This window comes from Myotis davidii, unplaced genomic scaffold (assembly GCF_000327345.1).
Source record: "Myotis davidii unplaced genomic scaffold, ASM32734v1 scaffold292, whole genome shotgun sequence".
Taxonomy (NCBI): Eukaryota; Metazoa; Chordata; class Mammalia; order Chiroptera; family Vespertilionidae; genus Myotis; species Myotis davidii.
In genome coordinates, this window is record NW_006285042.1 from 1,966,475 (window position 1) to 1,993,127 (window position 26,653).

General features: G+C 37.8%; 1 protein-coding gene across 9 annotated transcripts in view; it reads left to right on the forward strand.

Moving 5' to 3' along the window:
* The window catches only part of GSK3B (glycogen synthase kinase 3 beta), a 177,290-nt gene that overhangs the window by 79,332 nt on the left and 71,305 nt on the right, over window positions 1-26,653 (forward strand). For all 9 annotated transcript variants that reach the window (XM_006755358.1, XM_006755360.1, XM_015558494.1 and 6 more), the window contains 3 exons: window positions 428-511; window positions 18,966-19,076; window positions 25,337-25,467. In XM_006755358.1, coding sequence (XP_006755421.1) covers window positions 428-511; window positions 18,966-19,076; window positions 25,337-25,467 — 326 coding nt within the window. The remainder of the gene's footprint in view (window positions 1-427; window positions 512-18,965; window positions 19,077-25,336; window positions 25,468-26,653) is intronic.

The following is a 26,653-nucleotide window of genomic DNA, read 5'->3' on the forward strand; positions in this document are numbered from 1 at the left end:
ATATATATATATTAGAGACCAGTGCTTTTCAAGCTTTTTGTGGTAAAGTACCAGTTTTTAAAATTTTCAGTTCATTAAGGACTGATATTTTTGTAAAATACAATACAAATGAATTACTACAAAAATGAAATTTTAAGAAATACAGAATATAGACCCCACTTTTTATTATAAGATTCATTAATACAAATTATTCTGTCAAATTGCTATAAAAGATTTTAAACACTTTTAATTTCATTTGCAGAGCAGTAGTAAATAGTTCATGGACTGGTAATAAATACTTTATAGGTCAGCACTGATCTATAGACCATACTTTTTGGTAAAATATCTATAGTCTACTGTTTGTAATGTTTGTTATTTCAGAAATGTTAGTCAATATGATGAATAGCGGTTATCCTTTAAAAAATATTTTTTTCTGTTTTCTTTTCAGAACCGAGAGCTCCAAATCATGAGAAAGCTAGATCACTGTAACATAGTCCGATTGCGTTATTTCTTCTACTCAAGTGGTGAGAAGGTAGGTCTTGCAGAAAATGTGTACTCAATATTGTGATAGTCTTGTTATTCATTTAGAAATAATCCCCCTTACCCAAGTAAAACAGTTTTGCTAATTGAATGGAAGAATTCCAAAATGCAGCCTTAGTGATTCTGAGCTCAAGATATGTTCATTGATTATATCAGGAAAATGTTAATGAACGAAATGAATTTTTAAAAATGTTCTCCCTTTTTTAAACTTCTGCCTTTAGTTCTAAAGCAAATTTATTTTAAAGCCTTTTATGTTATTTATGTGCTTCTGGAATCCCATGTTAGTTCATCTCTTTATTGGAGGGAAGAAAATGATGTCATTTTGAGAAGTTGAAGTATTGGAGGGGAAGGGAAAGGAGGAGCACCTCAGTAGGACCAGAATGAGACTTAAACATTGAGAGGCAAGTTTAGCCTATTCCTGGCTAGGGAAAAGTAGGAGAATGTATAATATTTCAGTCTTGTTGTAAGTCTGGGGTAGGGACTGTCTGGCCCGAGGGCCATATAAGGCCCCCAAAATCATTTGGTCTGGCCCTGCCAAGGCATTAAAGGTGAGTTAATTAAATGTTTGACCCAATATAACAGGCTAATTTTTAAGTTGATAATTTTGTATGGCCCTGGAATGATGTTATAAATATCTAAATAGCCCTTGGCAGAAAAAAGATTCCTCACCCCCGTTAAGTGGTCAATATTTATGGTCACATTTAATTCTGTAAAAGCAAAGGATAATTAAGGAAGATTTTATGCTGTGAATCCCTCCTTCCTCCCCCTTCCCTTGGCCTTCCTTGTCAGAAGACGTAGTAACTAATGTCATTGTACTCACTGGAGTTGGCAGCATAGAAAATCACTTTCTTCTATTTTACTGTGGTCTTTTTCTATCTGTTCACTGTCCCTTCTTCCCAAATTCAGTTGCTTTCTTACATCATTTTTTTCTTCACTGCTTTGGTGGGGCGGGGGGGAGCGGGCAAGACAAATAACAAACCACTTGATCTTTTTGGCTAAATAAATATGACTTCAGATAAATTAATTTGATATTTTGGACCTCAGATATCATGCATATACTTTCTAAAGTCCTTAAATCCATAAAGCCTCTTGATTTCTAGCCCAGTATACTTTTTACTTCACATACCTATTTCCCAATGTACACATGTTTAATTATTTTCCATTAATTTTTATTTCGATTATTTTCTTAGAAATTCTTTTTTTCATGATAGAGCCTATAATATGGAAGATATCTATATCTTTAGCCAGGATTGTGATATATAATTGGTGTGTGTGTGGGGTGGAGGGAGGGTGGGGGAGATGGGGGGGGGCGTAATATTTTAACAACCAAATGGTTCTTTTTTTTTTCTTTTAAAGAAATCTCTCTTTTTTTATTGATTCCAAAGAGGAAAGGAGAGATAGAAACATCAATGATGATGAGAGAGAATCATTAATCAGCTGCCTCCTGCATGCCCCCTACTGGGCATCAAGCCCGCAACCCGGTCATGTGCCCTTGACCAGAATCGAACCTGGGACCCTCCAGTCCACAGGATGATGCTCTATCCATTGAGACAAACCGGCTAGGGCCAAATTAGTTCTTTAGTGACTCTTGTTTTTCACATGCACCCTTGCCATTAAGTCTAAATGATTGCCTCTGCTCATATTAGGGACTATAAATCCTTATATGTATTTGAGCTCTTTTGTTTCTAAAGCCAATTACTTGATTCATGCCTTTTTTTTTTTTTCAATCTAGCAAACTGCCTGTTATGTCTTTAATTTTATCTGTTTTGGCATGTCTTTACTTTATCCTGTTCCTTCCCAAATAAAATTATGGAGCATCTGTTATGTTCGAAGCACTCTTATAATGGAATTTTGCATCCTCATGGCTTTTTGTTATTAGATGCTAGACATAATGATACCCCAGGGAGGAAAGTAAATGTCGGAATTATTTGTTCCATGAACCTCTGGATTGCATCCAGATTCATTTGCAAAGGTCTCCTTACAGGCCCCTAAACATTTTCTCTTGACTACTTAATTTATATTGTTTTCCCTATGTGACATGTCCTCTTTCAGTGCTTTACAAATATTAACTCACTGAACTCTTATTAAGCTAAAGAGCAAGGGAAGAATATAAAAACTTTCGAATGTAAGGCTGTATCTGTGATGGCACTTGAAGACTTAACTGGTTTTGGTTTGGTGGAAGCCCCATCACAGTCTGCCCTTGCTGTCACTTAATCCTGCCTGGGTAGTTACAATGGACTGACCATTATCTGTCTATCCCAGAGGATGATTTTCCTCACTGCTCTGTGCAGAGCTGGTTATTTATCTTAAAATCTTACAGATACAGAGCAATTGAGAAGTCATTAAGGGAGATTAGTCAGAGGACAGAGAACCTCTAATAAAATTATAAAAAAGAAATACACTTTCTAGTATTTTATTTAGCTCAGAACTTTCTCTTGAGTATTGTAAATTTTCCAAAGTAAAAGAAAGACATCTCTTAGTTTTGGGATAGCGCCATTTAAGAAGTAGAAAGAAAGAAAAATGATTATTGCTGAAAATAATGAACCTTTCTTGTCAAAAGAAAGTAAGATTTTCTGAAGATGTGCAGAAATACACAGGTTTAGTACCTCCCATAATATTCCAGCCACCAAAAGGATAATGTCTTCTTGACTACTCATGATCTCCACTTCCTTTATTCTAATTGTTATGGCAGGACCAACATATCACTCAAGAGACTAGCTAGTAAACTAATAAGAGATGAGTTCTGCTCTAGGGTTGAGAGCTCAGATTTGTTATTAGTCTAACTGCCCAAGAGTAGGTTACTGAGAGTGAACTCAGAATTTCTGTTTAGAATGGTACCTAATGTCTTATGAAATTCTTATCTCTGAATGTGGCAGTCCTATATTAGGTAGTTATTTTACTAACAGAAGCATTATGTATTGCTTATATGTATATATTAGAAGAGTTTGTGGGAGGAAATGATAAATAGTTTGAGATGCCTCTGAGACATGCAAATAGAGATGCCCAGTAAACAGGTGCATGTATGAATTCATAGGTGGGGGTTGGGGGAGCTAAATGAAGGGATGATATTCACAAGACTGGGTAGGTAGGGTGTGTAGTCATGTGGTAGATCTCTTGGGAGTTTGAGAAGGAGGGAGAAAGGATGTTGTTTGAGGCCAGGACAGCCGAGAGCCAGCAGTTGCAGTATTGCCTTCTGGTCCTAGAATATGTGAAGGGTGAGAACAGTCCTCATTTGAGAGAGCTGCAAGGAAGTCAGTACCTTTGGGTGGGATACAGGTTTAGTCATTGGCAAGGCAGTAATAAAGAAACCTTTATGAAGAGACTGGGGTTTGAAACTCTATGAAATAGAGTTTCTTTTGGGAATTTCAGAGAGCTCAGGGAAATCTCTGGGTAGATTAAGAACATGAGCCTAACGGGAAGGCTTGAGGATGCAAATAAGGGATTGAGCTGAGGGAATTGTGAGGATAAGAGAAGGATTCAGTGTTTCAGGATTATAAGGATGATAGACTTAGATTCTATGGATGAGCTCAAATGTATATAGGAGTATTTTGTACTCTCATTTCATCATTGACTGTCATTTTCTACCTCTTTTTCTAAGCTTTTTCTCTCCTTTCTCTTCTGTCTCTGTCTACTTTCTGGGTTTCTGTCCCCTTCACTTTTGGCTCTGATCTCTATCTTTCTCTCCCTCTTTCTTCATCTATCTAACACCTCAGATTCTTCTCTCCCCCGATAACTCTGGCTATCTGGCTTTGTCTCTGTCTCTCTCCCTCTCCCTCTCTCTGTTGGCTGTTTCCAGTATAGATCTGTCAGCTTTTTTCTGTGGGTTTCTGTATCTCTCTTTTGTTGGGTTTCTACCCATTTCAAACTTTTTCTGACTATCTAATCCTTTCTAAATCCTTGTATGGGTTCTTACCTGTCCTCAGCCTCCTCATTCTCTCCCTTGGTATCTCTTCTCTCTGAGACTCTACTACTTTCTTCTTCTTCTCCTTCTCCTTCTCCTTCTCCTTCTCCTTTTCTTCTTCTCCTTTTCTTCTTCTTCTCCTTTTCTTCTTCTTCTTCTTCTTCTTCTTCTTCTTCTTCTTCTTCTTCTTCTTCTTCTTCTTCTTCTTCTTCTTCTTCTTCTTCTTCGAAAAATTTAAAGAAGAAAAAGTTTTCACTCACTAGCCTGACTTTTTACTTCAGTTCTACATGTTTTATTCCATATACATGTTTTACATTTTTGTAGGAATAATCTATTTACACTAATAAAAGAGAAACACGCAAGTTGGTGTCACTCTGCTATGCCCACCAGCCAATCAGAGCAACTATGCAAATTAACCCAACAAAGATGGCAGTTAATTTGCATATGCAGACGCAGCGCGACTATTGAAGATGGTGGGGGCCACTGAGCGGAGCGAGCAGGAGGCTTGGGTTGCTCCCAGTGACGGAGGAAGCCAAGCTTCCCGCCAGCCCTGGACTCCGCTCAAGGAGTGGCTGGGGGCCTGGGTTACCAGGGGCTACTCAGGCTTCCAGCCCATCCTGGGCTCTGCTCAAGGAGCTGGGGAAAAGAAAAGGAGGGGCTGGGAACAGCTGGAGCAGAGAAGCCAAGCATCGCTGCTGCGGCCAGACCAAAGGCCTGGGTCCTGGGTGCCGGAGGAAAACCAGTGCCAGCAGCCAGGGGAAGGAAGGCCTATTGTGCAAATCTTCATGCAACGGGCCACTAATACATATATATAAAACCCTAATATGCAAATAGACCAAATGGCGGAAAAAACGAACAGCCAGTTGCTATAATGTGCACTGGCCACCAGGGGGCACATGCAGGACATGGCAGGCGTCAGTAGCAGGTAACAGAGTGCGGAACATGGTGGGCATTGGCCGGCGGCAGGATGGTGGAGCAGGTGAATGGGGGCACCAGACCAGGGCGGGGTGCTGGTCGCTGTCATTGAGGAGAGCCTCTGGTAGTTACTGAATATTCTTTGCTCCCACGCACTGTGGTCCCGCCGGGTACTCGCACCCGCTGCCAGCGCCTGGCCCCGCTTGCTCGCACCCGCTGCTGGCGCCAATTGCCCCTCAGGGCTTCTTCACCTCGTCCTGCTCCGGAGGAGCGATTGGGACCAGCAGCTGCCTCTCACACCCGCTGCCAGCAACAGCCCCACTGCTTGCTCCCGCTGCCAGTGCCAGAGCCACCGCTCACACCCGCAGACGGCGCTGGCTCCAATGGCTCTGCGCCATCAGTGGGTGCGGGCGGGGCTGGTAGAACCAGGGGGCTGCAGTGGGAGGGGCCGAGCGGGGGCGTGGAGGATGGGCTGAGACCCACCCCTGCACCCACTGAAGCCTTGAGGCCAATAGTTCCTTTCAAGGTGCACAAATTCGTTTATTTATAAACTTATTTGCATATTAGGGTTTTAATTTTATAGTTATTTATAAACTTATTAACTATTCAAGATCTTACAATTATTCCCTTGTTGCCTCTTAGTATTTGTAGTTGTTGGTTATATAATAAGCTATTGAGTTCTTACATTACATAATACTCTTAACTATTCTCCCATTATTATTTTTAATTTCAGAATTGCAACTAAACTATTCCAGAGTCTCATCATAATTTTTTAAACTATCTTTTTATTTTCAGAGAGAGGGAGAGAGAGATGGAAACATCAATGATGAGAGAGAATCACTGGTTGGCTGCCTCCCACATGCCCCCTACTGAGGATGGAGCCCAGAACCCAGGCATGTGTCCTGACTGGGAATCGGGCTGTAACCTCCTGGTTCATAGGCTTAACCACTGAACCATGCTGGCCGGCGGACTCATCATAATTTTTGTCCATAAGTACTTTTTTAGCTCTGGATGAAATTAAAGTAGGATTGCTGTGATATTTGGCAAATATTTCTATTGATCATAGTTTGAATGGTTTTATCTATTTCGGTGACTTCTTTATTGTGCCCCACTCTATCATTTTAAAGACTTTTTATTTAGGGATTATAAATCAGTTTTTAGCCTATTTGGGTGAAAGAGTAGCTAGTATAACTAGAAGAAGAAGGAGTTAAGTTAGGACAGAGACTAAAGATGTCACCTAATTAGTCGTAGTCTGCTGGTTGGAATCATTAATGTTTGCTATAGTAACTAAAGCAACATGTAGTCAATTAGTATACTTTAGGTTACCCAATAGGTTTTACTAACTCTGATTTAATACAGAGTAGTAACACTTTCTCCTTGATCAGAGAAAAATGGGATTTTTGAATGTTTTGAAAGACTGGGCTTATAAGATTTTTATGAATTCTAAGTATCATATAGAATAGTTTTCTTCCCCCAGTATTGATATGTGGCAGTAGATACCCCATCTCCCCTTAATGAAATTTTATAAAGAACCCCTGTTCTAAAAACAGATAGAAAGGAAAGTTGCTCTACTTTGAAACGGGGGCATAGCACCAGCTGACTTTGCCTTCCTTGTTCACCTCTGTTGAACCCCAGGCCTCTAAAAGATGTACGTAGTATGTAAACCATACTGCCTTTACAGGAGCCTTACATTTTATTAAATCAATTAATAGTCTTCTTTAAGAAAAATTTCTTTAACGTTACTCAGTAATATTTTATCTATGGTTCATCATAGATCAGTGGTTCTCAACCTTCCTAATGCCGCCACCCTTTAATACAGTTCCTCATGTTGTGGTGACCCCCAACCATAAAATTATTTTCGTTGCTACTTCATAACTGTAATTTTGCTACTGTTATAAATCGTAATGTAAATATCTGATGTGCAGGATGTATTTAGGCGACCCCTGTGAAACAATCATTTGACCCCCAAAGGGGTCGTGACCCACAGGTTGAGAACTGCTGTCAGATTGATTACTTGAATAATGAAGTAAATAAAACTTTCCCTGTACTTATGAGAGACAATTTAAATAGCAAGAATGGCAAGTTGATTTTATTCCTCATATCAACTTATTTTATTGATGGTAACTGGTGGAGGGCTGTGTGCAGAAGGGGAAGATTGTACCTTTCACTGCTCTGGGATGAGGGATAGGAACGCAGTGCTTGATTATGCCTGTTTGCCAATACTGCTGGAAAGGAAAGTGTAGGGGTTAATCTGTTCTGAAAAGTAAAGAGCACTGGCTTTGTATTTGTAGCTAGAAATATTTGGGTTTCAGTATTTTCAGTGGAGTGTGATCTAGGAAGAATGCACATGTAATGCAGAACTCGAGGTGGATGAATTATCAAGACTTCTTTATAAATTGTCAGTGTTATAACAAATAAGATAATAAGTATCATCTGCCTGAAAATTTGAATTTCGGAGTTTCTTTTGAATATCAATTAGTAACTTTGTTTTCATGTTATTTTTAATATTTTGTGAAACTAAAATACTGTTACTTGCATATTGTGTAAAAAACAACAACACAGGATAATAAAAAATAAAATAGTTTTTTTTTACTTTCTAAATCCCCATGTCCCTCTCCATAGAGGTAAATTTCCCGTGTGCATATATGAGTACATATATCAGATGTTAATGTAATAGCATACACATTATTTTAGAACATGATCATCTTCTTTCCCAAAAATATGGCTTTTTATGTCTGTACTAGAGGCCCGGTGCACAGATTCATGCACCAGTGGGGTTCCTCCGCCTGGCCTGCAGGATTGGGCCAAAACCAGCTGTCTGGCATCCCCTGAGGGGATCTAGATTGTGAAAGGGTGCAGGCCAGGCCGAGGGACCCTACCGGTGCAAGATTTTGGCCAAGGAGGGACGCGGGAGGTTTGCCGGCCAGGGAGGGACCATGGGAGGGCTCCAGGGCATGTCCAGCCTGTGTCGCTCAGTCCTGATCAGCCAGGCCCCAGCAGCCAGCTAACCCATCAGTCAGAGTGTCTGCCCCCTGGTGGTCAGTGCACATGATAGCGACTGATCGACCAGTCAACTGTCTGCCCCTGGTGGTCAGTGCACGTCATAGCAAGTGGTTGAGCAGCCTTAGCATTCATTAGCATATTATACTTTGATTGATTGAATGGCCAACTGGGTGACCAGACACTTAGCATATTAGGCTTTTATTATATAGGATGCATAGATACTGCACCTAGATTCACGTATTGTTATCATATATTAGTATGGTACATTTGTTACAATTAATGAACAACGATACATTATTATTAACTGAAGTCCATAGTTTATTCAGATTTTCTTAGTTTTTATCTAACATCTTTTTTCTCTTTCATGATTCAGTTTAGGCTGCCACATTATTATGTTACTAGAGGCCCAGTGCACAAAAATTTGTGCACTCGGGGGGTCCCTCAGCCCAGCCTATGTTGTCTCGCAGTCTGGGATCCCTCAGGGGAGGACCACCTGCTGGCTTAGGCCCACTTCTCGGGGGTTTGGGTCTAAGCTGGCAGTCAGACATCCCTCTGGCAGCCCAGGAGCCCTTGGGGGATGTCCAGTTGCCAGCAGGAAGCAGGCCTAAGCTGCAGTCGGACATCCATAGCACTGCTGAGGAGGCGAGAGAGGCTCCCACCACCACTGCAATACTGGCAGCCATCAGCCTGGTCTTGTGGCTGAGCAGAGTCCCTCTGTGGGAGTGCACAGACCACCAGGGGGCAGCTCCTGCATTGAACATCTGCCCCCTGGTGGTCAGTGTGTGTCATAGTGACCAGTACTTCCCAGTCGTTCTGCTGTTAGGGTCCATTTGCATATTACCCTTTTATTATATAGGATAGAGGCCTGGTGCATGGGTGGGGGCCGGCTGATTTGCCCTGAAAGGTGTCCCGGATAAGGTGGTGGTCCAGCTGGGGTGCCTGGCCAGTCTGGGTAAGAGGCTGAGGGACGTTTTCAGACTGGCCACGCCCACTTCATGGTGGGGGTCCCTGCTTGAGTGCCTGGCCAGCCTGGATGAAGGGCTGATGGCTGTTTCCAGGCTGGCCAAGCCCCTCAGCGGGGACCCTCACCCCATGAGGGTGTGGTCAGCCTGGGTCAAGGACTGAAGGCTGTTTTCTGGCTGACGCGAGCCCCTTCAGGGTGGGGGTCCCTGCTTGAGTGCCTGGCCAGCCTGGATGAAGGGCTGATGGCTGTTTGCAGGCTGGCCAAGCCCCCGTTTGGGACCGTCACCCCATGAGGGTGTGTCAGCCTGGGTCAAGGACTGATGGCTGTTTGCAGGCTGGCGAAGCCCCCGTTTGGGACCGTCACCCCATGAGGGTGTGGTCAGCCTGGGTCAAGGACTGATGGCTGTTTGCAGGCTGGCGAAGCCCCCGTTTGGGACCGTCACCCCATGAGGGTGTGGTCAGCCTGGGTCAAGGACTGATGGCTGTTTGCAGGCTGGCGAAGCCCCCGTTTGGGACCGTCACCCCATGAGGGTGTGGTCAGCCTGGGTCAAGGACTGATGGCTGTTTGCAGGCTGGCGAAGCCCCCGTTTGGGACCGTCACCCCATGAGGGTGTTGCCATCCTGGGTGAGGGGCTGAGGACCATTTTCTGGCTGGCCACCCCCTGGGATCCTGCTGGGGTGCCTGGCCAGCCTGGGTGAGGGGCTGATGGCTATTTGCAGGCTGGCCACAGCCTCTTCAGGGTGGGAGTCCCCACTGGGGGGCCTGGCCAGCCTGGGTGAGGGGCTGAGGGCTGTTTTCAGGCTGGCCACACCCCCTTCAGGGTGGGGGTCCTGCTGGGGTGCCTGGCCAGTCTCGGTGAGGGGCTGGTGGCTGTTTGCAGGCTCACCAAGCCCCCAGCGGGGTTCCTTAACCCATGCAGGTGTGACCAGCCTTCATGAGTGGCTGATGGCTCTTTGCAGGCTGGCCACAGCCCCCACCACCCAAGCTCCCAGTGGAGGCTGGCTGGAAGCAGGTATCTGGGATTTATTTATCTTCTATAATTGAAATTTGGTGCCTTGAGCAGAGGCACAGCCGGCCAGTCAGGCCGGAAGCTTGGCTTCCTCCATCACCGGGGCAACCAAGCCTCCTGCTTGCTCCACCTCTGTGGCCACCAGCCACCATCTTGGTTGGGTTAATTTGCATATAGTCGCTGTGATTCTCTGGTGGGCGTGGCTTAGGGCGTAGCGAAGGTAAGGTAAATTTTTATGTTTCGCCTTTATTAGATTAGATTATGTCTCTTAGGTGCATATGGCTTTGGCAGTTTTTCAGGCTTTCCCTGTTTTTGATGACATTGGTAGTTTTTTGTATAGTGCTAGATAGATATTTTGTAGTATGTTTCACTGTCTCATAGTAAACTGGGGCTCTAGGTTATTTGGATAAAGACCACAGAATGCCATTTTCATCATATCATATGTATCTTGTATGATATGATGACATATCAAGGTATATATTACTCTCAGCATGATTTGTGACTGTTATATTAATCTTGATCACCTGGCTGACCTATTTTTAATTTTCCCCACTATAAGGTGACTCTTTTTTTTACCCCCTTCTCCTGCTGCATCCTTTAGAATGCAGTCAATATGCTCAAGCCACAACTGAGAAAGGAGGGAATTATGTTCCTTTTTAAGGGCAGAGTGGCTGCATATATTATTTGTTTTTCTTTTGCATGAGAGATTGTCTCTTCTCCTTCATTTGTTAATCTTTTTAATAATTTATATCAGTGTGGACTTTTGTATTCTATTTTATACTTTGGGTTATAATCTAATACTATTTTATTTTATTGATTAAACTAGAGGCCCGGTGCACAAAAATCATGTACTCGGGGGAGGGCGGGTCCCTCAGCCCGCCTGCATCCTCTCGCAGTGTGGGAGCCCTTGGGTGTTGTCCAACTGCTATGGAGGCAGGAGAGGCTCCCACCACTGCTGCTTCCCTCACCAGCTGTGAGCCTGGCTTCTGGCTGAGTGGCACTTTACCTGTGGGAGTGCACTGACCACCAGAGTGCAGCTCCTGCGTTGAGTGTCTGCTCCCAGGTGGTCAGTGAGGGTCCTAGCGACCGGTCGTTCTGCCGTTTGGTCAATTTGCATATTAGCCTTTTATTATATAGGATTGTTACAGCTTTGGCCATTGGGAGCTCTTTTCTTTTTTCTTTTTTTAGTATATTTTATTGATTTTTTACAGAGAGGAAGGGAGAAGGATAGAGTCAGAAACATCGATGAGAGAGAAACATCAATCATCTGCCTCCTGCACACCTCCTACTGGGGATGTGCCCGCAACCAAGGTTCATGCCCTTTACCGGAGTCGAACCTGTGACCCTTCAGTCCGCAGGCCAACGTCTATCCACCAAGCCAAACCGGTCAGAGCATGGGAGCTCTTTTCGGTTAGCTTCTGTGTCCCTTTGACCCCAATTAATTTGGTCATTTTGTTTTGTTTTTGAGCATGTCTTGATTTTCTGGCATATAGTAAATTATTTTTTAATTTCTTGCTCTTCACAAATCTTCAGCCGTCTTTGTGTGTGCACATGCACATATATACATACATACAGATAATTGTTTCCATAAACTTAATTCCTATTAATGTCATTGCTGAGTTGAATTGGGTGTCTGCATGTCTTTACTTGAGGATGAGTACAGCTCATTGACTTGCCAAAAGATTGCACGAGTTTGGGCTTTGACCAGAAGTGTGTTATGGTGCATATTGGACCATATACTTAGTTTCCTCAGGTTAAACTTTCTTTTCAAATTTGATAAGGGAAAAATTGTAGGTCAGTGTGTGTGTGTGTGTGTGTGTGTGTGTGTGTTTCATTAATTATGAATTAGGTTGAGCATCTTTCTACATTGTTTTTGGCCATTTGTATGATCATCTGTTCATGCCCCTTTTCATTTTTTTATTGGAATGTTAGTCTTTTCCTAGAGATTTTAAAGAGGTATTTGTATTTTAAACAAAAACAAATTAGCCCTTTGTCATGTAGGCAAAAATTTTTTTTGGCCAAATTGTCATTTTAAAAAATTTGGTTCTCTCTTTTTACATTTTTTATGTAATCAAATGGCATTATTTTTCTTAATAGCTCATAGACATTTTGTCCAGTATTTGCAAACGCACTCGTGTTTTTTCCTGATACATTTGTAGTTTTTTTAAAATGTTAGTAATTTTGATATTTATTTTGTTTGAAGTTGTGAAATTGTGAGATAAGAATGAAGCTTGCTATAATCATCGTTGTATGCTAAGTGCTCACCCCCCCCAGTGCCCCCCAATCCCTCCCCTAGTTTCTCAAGCAAAAGAATATTTCTCCCTTTCCTAATTCACACCCACTTTACTGTTAGTATTATTCCTAGCTCTGGCCAACCTGGCACACCCATCAGAGAAAAGTCATTTATTTTAAAGGGGTTTTTTTGTTTTGTTGGTTTGGTGTTTTTTGGGGTTTTTTTTTTTTTTTTGCTAGTCCAAGTTCCCTAACCCAATTCTGAGACAAATCCTGGGTTACCGTGATATTTTGTTAAGTGTTTTATTGTGGGGCTCTCTGATATGCTGCTTTTGCATGCCATCAAATTTTTAGAATTATAGCATGATTCTATTTAAAACTGCAGCCTCAAGCAAATTTGTTTCCTTGACCTCAAAAATCACCTTGGGATGAGAGCATCACAGTAATATCTGTTTTTCAAACGTAGGATGGAGTTATCTGATAGTTGCGTTGTTAGGTGTGATCAGAATTTTGTCATTTAAATTTATTTCTCAGTGAATGGTTTTAGAGTAGAGTTCATGAAGGAGTGGTTCTTGGCAGTTACAGAGTGATTTACTAATCAAAGTGATAATTAGGAAAATCAAACCATTGGGAGAAATCCTCCCTAAATTGTACAGTATGTAATTTTTTGAAGATTTCTGAATAAGACACACTTCATGTACTATAGATTCCTTTTAAAGGATTTGTAGCAGGGACTCCTTAACAAAATTATTAGAAGTCTAATAACTGTTCTTTGAAATTAGTCTTTTTCATTATGTTATTTCAATTATACTTTTATATTTTTCATATTTCATATTTGATTTTTAAAATCTATAGCTAATCTGTAAGTATGTGGGCATTTGTTGATAACCCACAGAGAGATTACATGAAGAGAACAGCAGACCTGAGATATTTCAGATAATTAAAAGTGATGGAAATTAATCCTAGTCCATTTATCATCTTGAAATGTTAGCATTCCCAGTCTCTTGAATTAACTTTGGCACAAATCTCCAAACAAAACTACTTTAGGAAGGTGAAATGTTAGTGTTTCCTCCACTGTGATGATGTTTCGTAGGGATATGCACTCTCCACTCAGTATTATTCCTATAGCTATTTAATCCACAGCAGAACATCTGTAAGTTTAACAAGAACATTAAAGAGCATGGTGTTGTTGAGCCCATTCATTTCAAATCAGTATTGGTGGTAGTATTATTTATTGGTTTTGGTTTTCAGTCTTAGGACCCAATTCGATTTTTTTTTTAAGTGATTTGATTTGAATACAAGCACAGAGCCCTGAAGGGAAAGGTAGTTCACAGTGCTTTCACTTATAATGAGACACCTCCAGTGTCTCAGAAAATTAAGACAGTCAAAATGACAGCTTTTAAATGTCAAAGGAGTATTTATATCATACCTAGAAAATGGGCAAACCTCTTCTAGGATTCTAGAGAAAATTGCAAATTTTTGATGAGTAAATGGTGTGAATAACCAGAATTTATTTGAGCAAAAAGATAGGCTTATGTTAATTTGCAAAATAATAGTTCAAATATAATTTGAGCCCTCATGTTTCTCATAGTGTAGTAAATTAGAACATTCAACCTATAGCAGATATAGTTTTATTAACCTTTTTTAATGTGTTCTGATTTATTAATATTATGAATAAAATATACTGCCCAAAAAATGAGTGTCAAATGAAACATGAACTGTATGAAATAGAGTGAAATTATCTTTATTGATATGAGTACAGTACTTCTACTGTAACCCAAGTTTTTCATTAACTGCACCTCAGTGTTGATTCTTTTGAGTTCAATTTTACCTATCATTTATTTTTCAAATGAATTACTGTCAAGTCTTACCTGCCATTCTACATAATAAATTGATATTTTTATTTCACTCATAGGACTTTATATTTATCTTTGTTAAATGTTATCTTGTGGATTTGGTTTAGCATTCCAGACTACAGTGGGGCCTTGACTTACGAGTGTCCCAACTAACAAGTTTTTTGAGATACCAGCTGTCTCTCGGCCGATTTTTTGCATTGAGTTGATAGAGTAATTTGAGTTAACGAGCTCCTTAACGAGCTCAGTCTCGGAACAAATTAAACTCATAAGTCAAGGCCCCACTGTATTAGAATTCTTTAAATTTCTTACTTGGGCCGAAACTGGTTTGGCTCAGTGGATAGAGCGTCGGCCTGTGGACTGAAAGGTCCCAGGTTCAATTCTGGTCAAGGGCATGTACCTGGGTTGCAGGCACATCCCCAGTGGGAGATGTGCAGGAGGCAGCTGATCGATGTTTCTCTCTCATTGATGTTTCTAACTCTCTATCTCTCTCCCTTCCTCTCTGTAAAAAAAAAAAGGAAATAAAAAATAAATAAATAAATTTCTTACTTGGTCTTCCATTCTAAGGCATTTTCCTAGTTTTGTGTCAGTCTTAGATAGTTGTGTTGAAGTCAAAAATTCTAAACTGACTGCCAAATTCCCTCTTTGATGTGTTTTATTTGGTTAGCATATTCTGTTAATATTTTTTTGAATTTGAATGTTTTTTAGTTAAGTCTTGTACTATCTGAATTACCAATCACTGTAACTTACTTCATTACACATTTTTGTTTCACACATTTACATTTATTGCTTAGTCATTGAAGGCATTTACTTTTGCAACTCCTAATAAATGAAATCATTTATGAAAATATTGATTGCGATAAGTGAAGGGCAGAGTTTGTGGCCCTACCTTTTTTGTCCTTGGCATTCATTTTAAATATTTTTCTTCTTCATTTTTGTTATGATTGTTTAGCAAATGAATTAAATTGTAATACATTCTTACACATCTCCGGGTCATTCATAAATATATCATGATTAACTTAGTCAAATGATTTGTTAAAATCAAGAAACCTTGTAATCAAGTAGTTAAAAAAGGATAGCTTTGACGTCTGTGTTAATGACCTTTCCAAAACCCAAGATTCACCATTTCTTGAAATCTATTTGACACAACAATCTTCTTTGACACCACTTTAGCATTCTTTTTATTTATTTTCTTTATTGGACTTCACCTTCACTCGGAACTGGTTGTCTAAATAAATCTTGATCTCTGAAATTTTAAGAGAAGTATTCAGCATTACTCTTGCTACCTCAGTTTTACATATGACCTCATCGCTTTACAAAAAATAGGGTCATCAGACATTCACTCATCTTACTTACAGTTCTCCTCAGCACCTAATCACTTATTTTAGATGTACAGGATTCTAAAGATTATAATAGTTAAAATCGAGTCTTTTTTATGTGACAGGTAATGTGCCTAAAGAACTTTATATATAGATTATTTCTTATAATCTTAAGACAGTCTTTTAAAGTAGACACCATCATTAGCATTATTTTGTAGCAAACTGAGGTCTAAAGAAGTTAAGTAACTTGCTCATGGTCCTATAACTTGTAGTAGCAGAGTTGGGACTTTGTGTGGCTCATACTAACCTTGCCTCTTAATTCATACTGTATTGCTTCTCTGTGTTCTTGTTCCCCTCTTCCTGTGATATTCTAGATGACTAATATAGACATGGGATTCAGCAACAAAGAGGTTATTGATCTTGAACAATTCTGGTGTAGTAATGGTGGTGAAATTCAGAGGAGTATGTTTTTTAGAGAGAATGAGTTGAGACAGGTATCAAAATGTATAAAGGACTTAAATGTAAGACGGGAAGCCATAAAAGTATTAGAGGAATCCACTGGCAGCAAAATCTCAGACATATGGCCAAAGTAATATCTTTACTGATACAGCTCATAGGACAATGGAAACGCAGGAGAAAATAAACAAATGGGACTACATTAAAATAAAAAGCTTCTGCACAGCAAAAGAAATTAACGAAACAAGAAAGCCCACTGCATGGAAGAACATATTTGCCAATGTTATCACTGATAAGGGTTTAATCTCCAAAATTTCTAGGAAACTCATACAACGTAACAAAAGAAGATAAACAACCCAATCAAAAAATGGGCAAAGGAGCGCAATAGACTCTTTTCAAAAGAGGACATACAGAAGGCCAAGAGACATATGAAAACATGCTCAAAGTCATTAGTCATGTGTGAGGTGCAAATCAAAACAACAATGTGGTACTATCTCACACCTATCAGAATGACTATAATCAACAAATCAACAAATGACAATTGCTGGTGAGAATGCAGAGAAAAAGGAACTCTCTTGCACTGCTGGTGAGAATGCAGATTGGTGCAGCCACTGTGGAAAACAGTATGGCATTTTCTCAGAACGTTAAAAATGGAATTTTCATTGGACCCCGTAATCCCAATTCTTGGAATATATTCCAAGAAAACAGAAACACCAATCAGAAAGGATATATGCATCCCTATGTTCACAGCAGCACAATTTACAATAGCTAAGATTTGGAAACAGCCTAAGTGCCCATCAGCAGATGAGTGGATTAAAAAACTGGTACATCTACACAATGGAATACTACACTGCTGTAAAAAAGAAGGAATTCTTACCATTTCCAACGGCATGGGTGGAACTGGAGAGCATTATGCTAAGCGAAATAACCAGTCAGAGCAAGATTCATATCACATGATCTCACTAATTTTTGGAATATAATGAACATCATAAACTGATGAACAAAAATAGACCCAGAGACATAGAAGCTTTGAATAGACTGTCCAACCCATGAGGGAAGGCGGTGGGTGGGGGGGTGGGAGGGTAAGAGATCAACCAGAGGACTTGTATGCATGCATATGAGCATAACCAATGGACACAGACAACCAGGGAGAGGTCAATGGGGGAATACTTTAAACAATAAATAATTTAATTTTTTTAAAAAAGAAACAAGTAAATAGATTAGGCAAATGTTTTATTACTACTGGGCTGATTGAATTACTTAAAGGTGATTTTAATGTGAGACCAATTAGCACAATTTTAGGTTTGTAGCCATGTTCATCTTTTGGGTATAGTTAGAGAATGTGTGGAAAGCTGCATTTAACCAAAGTTGTGGTTTATCAAACAAGCATGGCATAAGAGGAGGGTATATACTACAGCAGACTGGGCAAACTTTTTCATAAAGGGTCATATAGTAAATATTTATGGTTTTACAGGCTATGTGGTCTCTGTCATGACTACTCAAGTCTGCCATTGTAGTTCAAAAGTAGCCAGACTTAAGTAAATCAGCATCACTGTGTTCCTATAAAACTTTATTTATAAAAACAGGCAGCTATTGTTTACTGATTCCTGTGACAGATTAAGGAATTTAATCTGGATGTGAAAAGGAAGAGAGGAGAACATGAAAAAGTAAAGGATTGTGAAAAGGTGGTAAGGTCAGTGGTTTGCTTATCTCACTAAACTGTTTCCTGAGCTATGTTGCACTCTTTGACCCCACATCTTGAAAATGGTTTTCTCTCTGCCTGAAATGGCCCTTTCATATTCAGTTTAGATGTCATCTCTTTTATACCTGCTCCCTTACTTCCTCTGCTGTAGCTACTGACATATAGAAAGTAATTAATGCTGAAAATTGAAATTCTTCACTTCAGTTTGGTAGGTAAGATGATTTCAAATTGGGAAGACTGAAAGTTTGTTTACCTGAAGATTTTCCCACTCAGTGGCAAATTCTAGACTTGAACACAGCGATTCTCAGCTTTGTTTTCTGCTTCAGTGTACTTATCTGATATTGTTCACATGTTCAGTGTAAGAGTAGCACTCTGTTCCTCTTTCCTACTTGGTACTTAGTTGAAATTCCCTTCTTTCTCTCCAATGATCTTGGATTGGTGTCTTTATGCTACTGAGAATGGATGTTTAAACTTGTGACCTGCAGTAAACTTGTGAGTATGGTAACTTGCTGCTTTTTAAGTTATTCTTTTTCTTTCAGTTAATTGTAGAAGACAAATGATTTTTCTACTAAATATAGACTATCAGGTAATCATATAATCTTTTTGTAGAGGTTAGAAAAATTTTGGAGAACATCTAGTCCAGCTTTTTGTATTATAGTTGAAAAAACTGAAGCCTTAAGATTTAAGTAACTTAAGTTATTTAAGTTAGCAGCAGAGCTAGGGCTAGAAATACACTATTGTAGTTCCCAATTCAATACTCACTTTATTGCTATGACACCTTTCCTGATAGGATATGAGGGCATTGATTCTCAAATTAGAAAATGTGAAATTTTGTGGTAGGTGGTATCCTTTAAAATCATATAACTTAAATAATAGCTTGAATGTGATTAAAAATCTTAACGGTATTGAGAAAGTGTGGTAGATTGTTTTTATTATGGTTATATTCTGATTTAATTTTGTATAATTAAAATTGAACAGATTCTAATTTTTTAATCTCAGTAAGTGAATATGTAGAGCATTTACTCTAATTTGAATATTTAAAAACTAGTTTCTAATCTTGTTATTTTCTTTGTTTTTAATAAACTTTTTCAGAAAGATGAGGTCTATCTCAATCTGGTGCTGGACTATGTTCCGGAAACAGTATACAGAGTTGCCAGACACTATAGTCGAGCTAAACAGACGCTTCCTGTGATCTATGTCAAGGTATGTAAAAATGGAGCAATTTTCCATTTTAAAAAGTACTTATCATGAGCCAGGGAGAGGGCTATGTGTTTTAACTACATTATCGCATCTAATACTAAGGGGGGAAAGCTGCAAAGTAGCTATTGCTAGAGCTTCATTAAATTCTTGTAGTTTTAAAGTTTGAAGCCTTTACTTTTTAAACTTTAATGACTCAGTTCTTAAAGATACTTGTCATCTTTCTGACAAGTGAATTTTTCACAGACAATTATGGACTTAATTTTGCTAGGCATAGCACCTTTTTATTTAATTTCTGATATACTTATTGTACCACAGACTGAAATAAGAGCAATCATACCATAAAATTATAAAATATAGTTATAAGTACGATCAGATTCAATGTTCTATTGCCACTTACATATACATTGTGTCTGTAGCTGAAGTATCAACTTTTGATAATTTTAAATATGCATAGACTCTTTCAAGGTGTTATTTTATTTTTGGTACCTAATACCAATGTTACCGTTTTTATTTTATAGAACTCACGACAGAGTGGCTAGGAATTTATCCAGCATAATTCTGATTAAATAGCCAGTTATTTATATTTCCAATATGTCTTATATATATTTTAAAAATTTATTTGTTAGAATTGGGATCCAAGTAAGGTCCCTATATTTCAACTGGCAGATGTGCTGCTGCTTCTTTTTTTCTTAAATTGATTTGAGAGAGAGAGATCAATTTGTTGTTCTACTTATTAATTGCAACCTTGGCGTATGTGCTTCTTAATGTTTCTTTTAATCTCTCCCTCTCCCCTCTCCCCTTTTCCCTTCCCCCTCATTCTCTCTCTCCCTGTCATTCTCTCTCTCTCTCTCTCTCTCACCCCCCCACCCCCCATTTTCTTTCTCACTCTCTCTCAACTTTGTTATTAAAGAAACTGGATCATTTGACCTAGTTTTTTGGTCTTGATTTTGTGCTTGGATTATTGCAGTACAATGTAGTATATTACTTTTCTCTGTATTTCCTGTAAATTTGATATTAGATAATTTTTTTTCTAGGAATCAAGAGTATTTCATATATAGGCTTGGGTGCTTTCCTAAGGAAGAACATAATATCTTTCTTTTTGTGATGCTTGTTGCCATTGATGGTAATTGCCTAAATCCATTAATTCATTAGTGGTCATATAATGATATTTTAATGTTATTCCTTCTTAATTTATAAGCTTAGAATAGTTCCATAAATAGAAACTTTCCATGTCAGCTTTCATTACCCTGAGGTACAGTTTATATAAGACAGGATATGTATTTGATTATTTACCTTTATCAAAATTTATAATAATTTATTGGTTCCATAGCACCCTCCAAAGGTGACCAAGGAGTAATTTGTTGTTGTTGTGTTTGTTTTAAAGCTTCTTAGACAAGTCTTAGTAATCTTTGATAGCTTCATTGCTTTCTATCATGACAGTACTCTAGGTTCATCTTATACATTTCTTCTGCAGAGTTGGAATGAGCCTTTTCTTCAAGGGAACTTACTCTTTTAGTGGGAAATAGTATTCAGAGATCATTGGGGGTGCTACTTACCGTAGAGTTGGTTATTGTTTTTAAGACTTTTTAGTGGACAGAGCTAGGAAATATGTGGATGATTGTTTTCAAAGATAAATTGCATCTTTTTATTCACCCCAATGATAAATACACTCTGAGTTCATATTGATATTCTTTCTTTCTTTTTTAAATATATTTTTATTGATTTCAGAGAGGAAAGGAAAGGGAGATAAAACATCAATGAAGAGAAAGGATCATTTGATCAGCTGCCTCCTCCACGCCCCCTACCGGGGATGGAGCCACACCTGGGCATGGTGTCCTGACCAGGAATTGAACCCTGACCTCCTGGTCCATAGGTTGATGCTCAATAACTGAGTCACACCAGCCGGGCTATTTTTCTAATTAAATTTTGAGGGACATAACAATCATCCATCTCTATTTCCTTTTCTTTACACTAAAAATTCCATTTTTTAATGACAGTATAATTACTTACTTGTTCTGTCCCATACTATACATACAGTAGTCTTAGGATAGCAATACCAGCACTACCAATACCAGCTGAAATAATTTAAGATCTTTTTGCAGCTCTTTTTTATTCCCATGGTACATTCCATTAGATCAGCGGTTCTCAACCTGTGGGTTGCGACCCCTTTGGCAGTCAAGCCACCCTTGCACAGGGGTCACCTAAGACCATCCTGCATATCAGATATTTACATTACAATTCATAACAGTAGCAACATTACAGTTATGAAGTAGCAACGAAAATAATTTTATGGTTGGGTCATAACATGAGGAACTGTATTTAAAGGGCCAGAAGGTTGAGAACCACTGCATTAGATGAACAGTCAAATTTCTCTATTTTAAATAAACAGTGAATAGTTTCTGTCTGTGATTATGCCCTGCTAAGCTTTGTTTAATTTTACTTTTATTATAGATTGTGTTTTAAGCTTTTTTGAAGTTAATTTTCCATCAAAATAGAAAATACCTAGTGCCAAAGTAAAAATCTATAAAACAAGATATATGCAGTTTAAGAAGTTTTGCTGTTGTTATCCATTTCCTCTACTCTATTCCTCACCCCTCCCAGAATTGAATATTCAAAATTTTTAAGTAAATAAATGTACATAATTGTTTTATCACTCCATCGCCTTTTTATGTAAATGGTTATATAATGTATACATTCTTCTACCTTTTAAAATTAAAAATGTAAAAAAATAAATAAAAATGTATTCTGGAGATAGATAGATAGAGCTATTTTGCCTTTCTTTTTTACAGCTGTTTATATTAGTCTGTTGCATGGCTGTATCCTAATTTATTCAGCTGGTCACTTGTTAATGGACATACTGTTTTTTCCTTAAGTAACTTTTGCCTTCACAGACCTCACCATTTAATAAGAACTTACTTGGCAAACGTGTTACCAAAATGGCAGTTGTAGTTTTTTGTGACTCTTTAACTTTCATGTTTTCTGAGGGAGTTGAGTATGTTTTATGAGTTTATTGCTTCAGACCTCTTTCTTCACCCCTTTTATAGTACTGGTCACTTTATAGTTGATGATAGTTAGATAGCACCTTTGCTTTTCTGATTAATAGCTTTCATAATTGAGTGTTTAAACACAATTCTAAAACAGATGCCTGGCAAATCATTGATCTTGAAATTTTTTAAGTTAATAAATACATGTTTAAGGATAGGGCCTGGGTACACAAGAGCTGGATGCATTTTTATGAATCATGAATAAAATTGTTATCCTATGAGTTTTAAACAGGTTTAGTAGCACAGAGGCAAGAAGACATTGGACTTGAAGTTAGATTTAATAATTTTGCAACTGGGTTCAGATTGTGTTCAACCTGCTAATGGGCCTCAATGATCTCTTGTAAAATTTAGGACAAATGTGTATATCACAGAGTGATTACATAATTAAATAAACAAATGGTGAAACACACTTGATTTTACAGTTGTTGTTAAATCTCAAATTTCAAAATGTACTAGATAATCTGAGTTTCTAAGAGTTTATTATTCTAGTCTTTTTAACGTAGTGATCAAGCTATTTAATAATTATGTTTTTGTACTTTTAGTTAATAGAACAATAAGGCAAATGAAGAAATAGTAATAAAAAGAGGCATATTTACCCAAGACACTGCAGAATATTAAGTATATGATATTGGGCAAATCGCTTAACCTATGTGTCTAAGTTAATTTATATATAAAATAGAAATAATAGTTGTACCTATTACATAAGGGTTAAATGAAATAATGCATGTAAAGTTCTTAGAATAATGACCAGTTGTTTATCTTGTTATTGCTTTCTAGTGTAGTAAGCCTCTCAGTTATCCTATAAATACACTTTTACAGAGTCAAATAAAAAGTCATTCTTTATATTGACTTTTCAAAAGATAAAGTGAAGAGAATGGGAGATGAATGAATATAGTAAAAAGATACTTTAACCTTATTTAAACTCTTACGCAAATTTAACAAAGAAAACATTTTTTTTCCTGTTGATTCTTGCTGACCTAGACATCATTGTCTTTAGTAAATTAATGTCTATGAACTCAATATCTCATGGGGACTTTTTTTTGTAGTGGCAGTGAATTAAACTCTTAAAATTCTGAGAGTAAGCTTTAGGACTTCGAGGTCGATGCTGTGAACAATGATACAATATTAGAATTATGAAGCTTTTAAAAAGTTACATGAACGACCTGGCTGGTATTACTCAGTTGGCTGGAGCAATGTCCTGAGCACTGAAAGGTTGCAAGTTCAATTCCTTGTCAGGGCACATACCAGGTTGCGGGTCCAATCCCCAGTTGGGGTGCATAAGGGATGCAGCTTATCGATGTTTCTCTCTCACATCGATGTCTGCCAGTTTCTCCCTCTCTCCTTCCCTCCCTCTCGCTTCTTCTTTCGCTAAAAATCAGTGGGAAACATGTCCTTGTGTGACGATTTTTTTTTAAGTTATATAAATATCCAAATTCCTTAATTCTAACTCTGGTGACAAAACGTTGACCTAATTGAAGATCTTATCTATACATTTTTACATTATGCTTCATTTTAAAGAAGCATTAAACTTTTCCAGCTGTAGTCCAGTATAATGTTAAGGATGCACTGAAATTACCTGTCTGCAGTTTTCATCATGGCCTGTTGGAAAGAAAGCAGGTGTCATGTTAACTTGAATTAATGTCTTAACAATAGCCTCTAAATATGGTGCCTTGTGACAATGCTCTATCTGAACTTTAATTATCGTTTTTGTTGTTTTTTATCAAGTCACTGTTATCTTTGTGTTGAATCATTTCAAAAAGTCTTTCTAAGGTGTAGCCAGAAAAATATAAAGTGAACCAGAACATGGACCTTAGGATAAACAGGAGGTTTAAGAAATACTTGACGCTTTAATGCAAGGGTTAAGGGTGCTGACACTCTCCCCTACTTCCACTTCCAGTCAAAAATCCACCTCTATCTTTTGACTATCCCAAAACTTAACTAATAGACTACTATTGACTAGAAGCCTTACTGATAATGTAGTTGATTAATACATATTTTGAATGTTATATGTATAATATACTATATTCTTACAATAAGGTAATCTAGAAAAAAAATGTTAGTAAGGAAATCAAATGCAAATACATTTACAGTACTACACTGCATTTATTGATACTCTTAAGTTTGCATCATCTGTTTATTTAAGATTTATCATCTGATAAATTGTCTTTCAGTACCTGTATCATTATTTTCTTGTATGATCCAAAACATTATAGCTATTATATGTATTACTAACACTAAGCATAAATATTGAAAAGATAATATGAAAAAGAAGTTCAATTGATTTACAGTTATAACAATACATGCATTGAAAATAAAGAAGCAACAATATGATAACTTTATGGTAACCTCGTGTTATAGATGTGATTGCTTCACAGTAGTAAGGAAATCTCCCCCCAAAATTATTTAATATATTTGTTGAACAAAATCCATATATAAGTGGACCCATGCAGTTCAAACCCATGTTGTTCAAGAGTCACTCACTTTCTTTATAAAGTCCCTCTGTTCCTCGGTCAAGAGTCTGATTCTTTCGTCCATGCAGATCCAGTTTCTTGGTGCTTTTTTCCCCCAAGTAAAATTTGAACAAATATTCTTTTAAATTATGTCAGTACTCAGCTAGGATCTGTTTTTAAATAGCATTTTAAAGTCTACTTATTTTTTAAGGATATTAATAGGACGCATAGTGATGCTATTAATGGGGTCACTGATATCTTGATAGATGATTGATTATAGATTTTCTCAGTTCACATGTGAATTTTTCCAGTCCTCTGCATCGATAACCTCTGGGACTGACATCTCAGAAAATTATTATTCTGAAGATGAAACTGCAGATACTTTTAAAGAATGATGAACTTAAAAACTGAAGACTTGGCTTTTGGTCTAAACTTTCTTATTAGTCACATGATTTGAAATATCCCTCTGAGCTTTTTATCCATTTGAAAAAAACACATCTTGGATTTGTTTTGAAATCTTAGTAAAATAAAAAATTATAAGGCACATTGTAAAATTTTCTTTTTTAAGTTAGTAGAGGATGGTGTAAATATATGGTTAATGAAACTTTAATTAGCTAATGAACATAGAAATGACATGAAACTTGTTAAAGGAAGATTGAGTACTAATAATCCCCAGCATTTTACCTTATCTGTTACTTTATTTACTCGCTTAAGGATTCTGATTGTTTGGGAGAGAAACTATTCAGTTAATTTTTGCTATTTTTTCCAGTTGTATATGTATCAGCTGTTTCGAAGTTTAGCCTATATTCATTCCTTTGGAATCTGCCATCGGGATATTAAACCACAGAACCTCTTATTGGACCCTGATACAGCCGTATTAAAACTCTGTGACTTTGGAAGGTAAGCTAGCTCTCTTTTCTTCTCCCTTCCCTCCTTTCCCACCTCACCTTTACACTCCATATGCTTTTAAAAAATATATTTCTTTTATAATGTCATTCTAAAAATACTGTAATGCTTATTCAGGGACTATAGACTAGTGGAGCTTCAGGTAGTTTGGGTAAATTCTGTCAGAATTATAAATGGATATTATCATCTAGCAATTTAATTCTTAAGAATTATTCCCTTAGAAATACAAAATAGTGTATGTACAGGGATTTTTGTCACAGCATTGTTTATCAGTGTCTGTCAGTAAGAAAATGACCAGATAAATAATGGCATGAGGTAGCTCCTTATAAGTTGAAAAGGAATGATCTCTGAGAAATTCTAAACTTAAAAAGCAAGGGCAAGCCTTGGCCAGTGTGACTCAGTTGGTTGGAGCATCATCCCATACACGAAAGGTGGTGGATTCTATTCCTGGTCAGGGCATCTGCCTAGCTTGCGGGTTTGATACAAGTCAGGCCATGTATGGAAGGCAACTGATTGATGTTTCTCTCTCTCTCTCTCTCTCTCTCTCTCTCTCTCTCTCTCTCTCTTTCTCTCTCTCTCTCATCAATAAACATATCCTTGGGTGAGGATTTTTTAAAAAGCAAGGTCAAGAATATATATATAGAAATAAAACTGTCCTTATTCACAGATGACATGATATTGTACATAAAAAACCCTAAAGACTCCATCAAAAAACTATTAGGCTTAATACATGAATTTGGCAATGTATTAAATAAATTAAATACTGAATTTGGCAATGTAGCAGGATACAAAATAGGTCAAGAATATATATATAGAAATAAAACTGTCCTTATTCACAGATGACATGATATTGTACATAAAAAACCCTAAAGACTCCATCAAAAAACTATTAGGCTTAATACATGAATTTGGCAATGTATTAAATAAATTAAATACTGAATTTGGCAATGTAGCAGGATACAAAATTAATACCAATAAATCTATGGCATTTCTTTACACCAATAGTGAACTTACAGAAAGTGAGACTATGAAAGCAATCCCATTTACCATCGCATCAAAAATATTAAGATACCTAGGAATAAACTTAACTAAGGAGGTAAAAGACTTACATGCGAAAAACTATAGAACACTGAAAAAAGAGATAAAGGAAGACATAAACAGATGGAAGAACATACCATGT